This window comes from Scardinius erythrophthalmus (genome assembly GCF_964197995.2).
Source record: "Scardinius erythrophthalmus genome assembly, chromosome: 25".
Classification (NCBI taxonomy): domain Eukaryota; kingdom Metazoa; phylum Chordata; class Actinopteri; order Cypriniformes; family Leuciscidae; genus Scardinius; species Scardinius erythrophthalmus.
This window is the reverse complement of record NC_138245.1, coordinates 14,182,342-14,190,042: the sequence shown is the minus strand read 5'-3', so window position 1 is coordinate 14,190,042 and position 7,701 is coordinate 14,182,342. Positions and strand designations below refer to the sequence as shown.

The 7,701-nt window shown below is 36.9% G+C and overlaps 1 protein-coding gene across 1 annotated transcript; it reads right to left on the bottom strand.

The window, feature by feature from the left end:
* Nucleotides 1-285: 285 nt before the first annotated feature.
* Nucleotides 286-7,679, bottom strand: mrpl45 (mitochondrial ribosomal protein L45). Its single transcript, XM_081358553.1, has 8 exons — nt 7,479-7,679; nt 7,007-7,199; nt 2,739-2,856; nt 2,546-2,644; nt 1,581-1,629; nt 1,327-1,476; nt 1,076-1,249; nt 286-710 (listed from the first exon to the last, which is right to left on the bottom strand). Exons 1-8 carry the CDS (start codon nt 7,539-7,541, stop codon nt 612-614), a joined length of 945 nt encoding a protein of 314 aa, XP_081214679.1. The 5' UTR covers nt 7,542-7,679; the 3' UTR covers nt 286-611.
* Between the last annotated feature and the right edge of the window lie 22 nt (nt 7,680-7,701).

The following is a 7,701-nucleotide window of genomic DNA, read 5'->3' as shown; positions in this document are numbered from 1 at the left end:
CTTTACATGAACACCCTAAAGAATTATACCAACTTGTGGAAAATGGGTATCCGATGACCCCTTTAAAATAACTAGAGATTAGCACAAGTAATGACCATTAGATTGCACTTATAATTCCTACCAGAGTTAGAGTTTGTTTTTGAGTTATTCTGTGATTTTGAATGTACTTGCAATGTTAGCTTTTCAAACCAGGAACATAAAGATTGCGCTTTTGTATGAAGTAAGATTTTTGTAAGAACCAACAGTCAATTTTCAACAGTAGCCAAAGGAAGTTTCCATTAACTTCTGTCAAAGTAAAAATGCAACATTTTATTTTTATATTCTTGAAACTGTCAATTAAGCATTCTGAAATAAACTTTTCAACTGCAAGGTGTTGATTTTCATCTATTTCCATGTGTAATGAATTAACATCATGTTGATCACTGTAGGTAACAAATCAATGTGCATGTATTTCAAAGTGCTTGAGTTCAATTAACTTTGTTTTAATTAAATGTGGGGGAAAAAGCAACAACCCAAGGTTTTATAAATACAGTAATATTTATTTTGATTATCAGGAATCAGTCTGTACAGAGTGGACCTGTGTTGGGTGGAGTAAGGCACCACATTCAGAATTACTTATACCACTGCACTGCCTTCGGCTTTGGTACCTGGTAATTCAGACTCTCAAACTCATCCCCGGGCTTCAGCTTAGGACCAGGAATCATGACAGTCTGTTGAAATCAGATGTCATATAAAGTAACATCTCTCACTTTTAAAAAATTCACGTTTTGCTCCTTCACACACCTAATCCAAACATCACATTTCTTAGATTGTTTTTAAATTGCATATAAAATGTATTCTTCAAAAAAAGTCAGTATAAAATGCAGCTCTCTCTCTCTCTCTCTCTCTCTCTCTCTCTCTCTCTCTCTCTCTCTCTCTCTCTCTCTCTCTCTCTCTCTCTCTCTCTCTCTCTCTCTCTCTCTCTCTCTCTCTCTCTCTCTCTCTCTATATATATATATATATATATATATATGTGCATGTGTGAAGTAAATTATCACTATTACAGACATTACAGAAACAAACAGCAGTCATTTACCTTAATAATGGGATCTTTTGGGGGAGCCCATGCTGGAACAATCTTGCCATGAAGTCTCCAGCATCCATAAGGGTTGACCAGATGCCTCTCCAGCACTAGGTATTCCAGGACATCTCTGGGTTCCTCCTCATCCCCCAGCATCAACCGGCCAAAACGGTCATAGACTGCTAATGTCTGAGAGATGGATTGATGAAGTGGTATCATGAGCCCAAACTCAGTACTCCTACATAATCCCATTCTTCTTCACTCACCTGTCTAGAATGCATGCGGACAGTCACCTGGCCGTACAGGTTGCCCTTGCTGATCATGTCAGGACACCGTGTATGAACCACCCGTGGCGGCTCCAGTGATTCAACGAAGCGCCAGTGCAGAGTCCTATAACGGTTCCCCCGAACCATCTCCTGCAAAACATGCACACACACAGGTTGGATAATCTGAAATGCTGAACAAAGTCACGCTGCACTATAAATCATATATTAAATTATCAATATACAGATTTACTTACAGGGTAACACCTCTCTGTCACCAAAGAATGGAGCTTTACTTTGTTAAATCTGGGAAAAGAGGACATTTATGCAAATACATAATGATTAATATAGATGTTATAAGAGGGGAAAATTGGAAAAGACAAGGAACACCACATACACTACTGTTCAAAAGTTCTAGATGGGTAAGATTTTATGTTTTTTAAAGTCTCTTCTGCTCACCAAGGCTGCATTTATTTGATTCAGTAAAAACAGGAATATTGTGAAATATTTTTTGAATTTAAAATAACTTTTTTATTTGAATATATTTTAAAATGTATTCCTGTGATCAAAGCTGAATTTTCAGCATCATTACTGCAGTCTTCAGTGCCACATTATCCTTCAGAAATCATTCTAATATGGTGATTTGCTACTCAATAAACATTTATTATATTATCAATGTTGAAAACAGTTGTGTAAATTCTTTTTTTCATGATTCTTTGATGATAAAAAGTTTAAAAGAACAGCATTTATCTGAAATGGAAAGCTTTTGTAATGTTATAAATGTCTTTACTGTCACTTTTGATCAATTAAATGCATCCTTGTTGAATGAAAGTGTTAATTTCATTCCAAAAAAACTTTTAAATGCTAGTATATAATGTTAAAAAAGATTTCTATTTTAACACTGATAATAATAAATGTTTCTTGATCATCAAATCATCATAATAGAATGATTTCTGAAGGATCATGTGACACTGAAGACTGGAGTAATGATGCTGAAAATTCAGCTTTGTTCACAGGAATAAATTACATTTTAAAATATATTCAAATAGAAAAGTTATTTTGAAATATTTAATAATATTACTGTTTTTGCTGTATTTTGGATCAAATAAATGCAGCCTTGTTGAGCAGAAGAGACATCTTTCAAAAACATAAAAAAAAATCTTACAGTACAGTCAACAATCAAGCAGTAACTTTTGTTGTAAAAATAAGATTTGTTTCTTACTCTGTGAGTGCTGCATGAGCGTCTATGAAGATCTGTTGAGCTAGTTCTGGAAATGCTTTAGTGGAGAAATCGGGGTCATGATCCTTTATTTTACGAATCCTGGTCAAACAGAAAACCATACCAATATTAGCCCAGCATAGTTCTGTTGGGTTTGACTGGAAGAATGAAACACAGAGGCAGAGGTGGGCCTTACGACAGCTGTGACGCTGCACTCTGACGCAGCTGTTCTGTGCGCTGTTTCAGACCTTCTTTGGACAGAGTGGAGAGGCGAGCATCTCCTTCAGGAGGAACGTACGGATCAAAGATGCCAGCTGAAAAAAAAAAGATCACAACCGATGACTAACCATAATGTGAAAATCCAACATCACTTATTTAACTTTATACCATGGTCTGGGTGAATACTTGATTCTGATTGGCTGCAGGGTGTCCATTAAAAATTGATAATGTACACCTAGGAAAGGCGTCCCGTCAATTTGCCTGATGACAGTTCTAAATGATTGCGCTGGCTCAAACTCACTGATCAACTGCTGCTGTCGGGTCGCGGTGGCCACGTTGCTTGGCAACGCCTGTATACGGGAGATATTAAATAGTGCGCTCGACTTAATAAATAAGTCCGTTAAAAAGTGATAATGTACACCTAAATAAACCGTCAGGCGTAACCAAGGAAACCAAGTTATTGTTTGTAACTTGTAACTTTAGATTTCGATTGTAAAACTAATTAAAATATAAACTAATGTTTTAAAAATGTGTTATTTGGCAAGTGACCATGGTATAAGCGGGTTAATGCCCTTCGAGGTGTCCATTGTCAGGTATTAATGGACTTCGGCGGAGGCAACCGTCCGGTAATGGACTTCGGCGGAGGCAACCGTCCTCCGCTGCGCATCGGACGGTTCACGCCTCGCCGTCGTCCATTAATACCTGACAATGGACACCTCGTCGTGCATTAACCCTTACTTATACTACAGGGCCGTTGAATGCTTGAATCTGATTGGTTGACGAACGTTCTAAGGTGTGCATTATTTTCAGGGAAACGCACAGCTAAAGTAGTTCCAGGCAGGTCTTGACCGCATTATAGTTCCATATCACTTCGCGTAGTTAACGGTAATAACGGAAAATAGGATACAATTCATAACAAGAAAAAACATTTAGCCGAATGCGCTTGATCTGGAATTTTCAATGTCTAGCTTCACAATCAATGGAAACATTCAGTTTAATTTGAATAAATAAAGTATATAGTCCTATCTATAATCAATAGAAAATTAAACTGAATATAGGCTAAATAAATGGATAGTCCTGCAGCACGGATTATTATTGCAGATAATATAACAAATAAATAATTATTGATAGGCCTACTTGTTAAAAGGGCTTTGTGTTTCATTTATTTGGCTAGTCTGTCATCTGTCAATAATAGAAAAAAAGAATGAATTCGAATTAATTAAAAGGAATTGAATTAATAAATAAATAATAATATTGACGCACATGCTTTACTGTCTCATTATTGCAACATCTCTCTCTCTAATAACTGCATTAATAACTGGGGACACACTTTAAGGCCGGTTATGAATGTAATTCGATACGTATGACTGATCATGCCCAAACGCATGTTCAGCGCGTTCAGTCTGTGTTCAAAGTCGGTGTTTAAAATCTGCAGTCGATGAAAACAGTCAGAGAATGTGTCAGCTAGTCGTGTGTGCCCAGCATTAGTCAGCTATCAGTGGCTCAAACCTCCGTTACTAACTCTAAAATGATGTTTTGGAATTAGCAACGGAGCCATGGGATTAGATGCGTAAGAAATTAGTCCTACATACAAGAGCATTTTAATGACAAAAACTTTACAAACGTCTTGAAATACATACCGGTAATCTGAACAATGTTTCGAGGTGTGGTAACTTATCGCGAGCCGTCTCATCGGCCACTCCGCTTCGCGTCGTGACCGCATTACCACCTCGGGTGTGCATTATTTTTCTAATAATTCAACGGCCTGTCGTCAATTATTCCTTACATATATCATCTGAACATCTGAAGAGCAATGCTCAAGACTTCAAGGTTTTGAATATGAATCTGAACAAAAAACGAGACATATATCACAAAACTTGATGCAATAATACAGAACCAGTAAAACGTTTGGACACACTTGGCTGAAAGTACACTAACATTCAAACGTTAGGGGGGTTGGTGTAGGGCTGGGAAAAAAATCGATTTGATTTAAAAATCGAGTTGGTAGGTCAAATCGATTCATATTTTCAAAAAATCGATTTTTTAGATTTTTTTTCTCCCAATACATAAATTTTGCATTCACCAAATCTTCCTTCAGGGTTTCCGTAGAACGCTCCCTGCGGCGCAGCCCTCGATGCTTCACGACATCACGTCAAAAATATTAGCATGTTTAATTTTTTAACGGTCCTCCACGACGACGACGGCGCGCGAGTGAGTGAGAGTGTGTGTTCGCGAGTGTGTGTGTGTGTGTGTGTGTGTGTGAGAGAGAGAGAGAGAGAGAGAGAGAGAGAGAGAGAGAGAGAGAGAGAGAGAGAGAGAGCGTGTATGTGAGTGAGTGTGTATGTGCGAGTGAGTGAGTGTGTATGTGCGAGTGAGTGAGTGAGTGAGTGAGTGTGTGTGTGTGTGTGTGTGCGCGCGAGCGAGTGAATGAGTGTGTGAGACGGCTCGCGATGACTGGTCGTAAAACAATGTGTAGTCTGACATGTTTCTTGTCCACGACATGACAAGATTTTTAGGAGTCAAAATCGTGTAATCTGACAGTGACTATTGTAACAGACAAAAAAAAATCGTGTAATCTGAACCAGGCATAAGAGTTAGGATTTTTTGTTGTTTTATTAGCTCAATCAATCCAAATACAGTATAAATAATTTGGATGTTTAACAATCTTTGTTGCACAGTGACTTTTCAGTTAGAGAAAGGGTTTGCCTTTGCAATTTTGTTTATGTTGATGCACTTTAATTAAATACAATAAATATATATTTTTAAAATAGATTTACAGTTCACAGTTATTTTGTTTTAAATGGGGGGAGAAAAAATCAAATCGAATCGTAAATCGAGTTTTTTATAAAAAAAATCGCAGATTTTTTTAGGGGAAAAAAATCGCCCAGCTCTAGGTTGGTGTGAGTTTTTTATGTATGTTTTTGTATGTAAAAGTCTTCTATGCTCACCAAGGCTGCATTTATTTGATTAAAAATACAGTAGAACTGTAATATTGTGAAACATTATTAAAATTCAAAATAACTGTTTTTGTTTCAAATGTAATGTATTCATGTGATGGTAAAGCTGAATTTTCAGCATCATTATACTCCAGTCGTTAGTGTCATATGATCCTTCAGAAATCATTCTAATATGCGGATTTGATGCTCGAGAAACATTTTTTGTTATTAACAAAGTTGAAAACGGTTTAAAATCTTTGTGGAAACTGTGATACATTTTTTCAGGATTCTTTAATGAATAGAAAGTTTAAAAGAACAGAATTTATTTGGAATAGAAAGCAAAGAGACAAACAAATAAATCATATTGACCCCAAATGGTAGTGTGTTTCATGCGATTATCTTAAAGGGATAGTTCACCCAAAAAATTAAAAATCTGTCATCAATCACTCACCCTCATGTCGTTCCAAACCCATAAGGCTTTCATGCATCCTCGAAACACAAATGAAGATATTTTTGATGAAATCTCAGAGATTTCTATCCCTCAATTGACAGTCTACGCAACTACCACTTTGACGCTTCAAAAAGTTCATAAAGAATTATAAAACTAATCCATATGAATTGAGAGGTTTAAATTAAAATTTCTGAAGAGAATCGATTGCTTCATATGACGAACAGATTGAATTTAGGCTTTTATTCACATATAAACATTGATCAGCGAACGTAAACAGAAGCTTAACTGAACATGCTTGACGTCAAGCTTGATGTTATGCTGTTAACACGTCATGCTTCTGTTTAACACAACTGATGTGTGAGTTAATGAATGTTTATAAGTGAAAAAAATCCTAAATTAAATCTCTTCATCTTATAAAAAAGTGATCGAGTCTCTTCAGAAAATGTTGCCTAAACCATTCAATTTATATGGATTAGTTTTACGGTCTCTTTATGAACTTTTTGAAGCATCAGTGGTAGTTGCGTAACTGTCAATGGAGGGACAGAAACCCATCAGATTTCATCAAAAATATCTTCATTTGTGTTTCGAAAATGAACGAAATTCTTGCAGGTTTGGAATGACATGAGGGTGAGTGATTAATGACAGAGTTTTTGTTTATGAGTGAAATATCCCTTTAAAAACGCTTTGAATGGAAGGCTTATGGTTACATCTGACATTGGAAATAATTCTGCCAATGTACACATTTCTAAAAGTAGTGTGTAAGTAATTTACTAAAGGATGAGTAGGTGTCTAGACTAACTGGAATGGAAGAGTTTGCATGTATTTGTGCAAGGAATGACAGTAGTTTGATATGCGTACCTGTGCACGAGATGTTGATGGGTCTCTCTATGTACTGCTGTCGGACCACCACACCCGCAGCCCGGGCTTTAGTCTCCTGCTCGGTCTGTGTTCTCTCTTTCACATTCACCGCTGGAGGAATGAAGTAGCGTTTCTTCGTGCGGACCGGAACCAACACCGGAACCAACCGCACGTCCAGCAACGACGCGGCATACTGGGTTATACGAAGAAGGGATTTTGGCAATAAATGAGTATAAATTAAATTAATATTTGATTTTTTTATTTATTTTTTACAAAAGCTGTTGCTTTTCCTTTAAAAAAAACACAAGGAAATAAATCACCCAAACATTTATAACATGCACTAAAGTCTCTAGCTGACACTCAATGAATATCATTCAGATGCATGTTCACTGAAGTTATGCGAGCAGCATTAACTTATACATTAAAATGTATGTGCCCTCCCTGTTGGGGTAATATCTAAATAATTTCATACCTTAATATTTTGACATGTTATCGGCTGAAAGTATTTCAACGTCCTACAAATGGATGTCGCCATGTTCTTTCAACACTGACTTCGTGTAACCGTCTGAAAAATGGCGAACATGTGCGGATCTGTGATCAGCGCTCTCAGGTGGAGAGGAGAGGCACTAGAGTATCCGACCTCACGCTTGTCAGAGCGACAGTCCTTTGTCATTGCTTGAAGTTTTTTTTTTTTT

Bases quoted from the DNA above. Each gene is read 5' to 3' on its own strand.
- mrpl45 (XM_081358553.1), bottom strand. From the start codon at position 7,541: ATGGCGACATCCATTTGTAGGACGTTGAAATACTTTCAGCCGATAACA. The intron at 1,250-1,326 runs GTGAGTGAAGAA...TCCATCTCTCAG, and splicing joins TCCGCATGCATTCTAGACAG to ACATTAGCAGTCTATGACCG. The intron at 711-1,075 runs GTAAATGACTGC...TGATTTCAACAG, and splicing joins CAAAAGATCCCATTATTAAG to ACTGTCATGATTCCTGGTCC.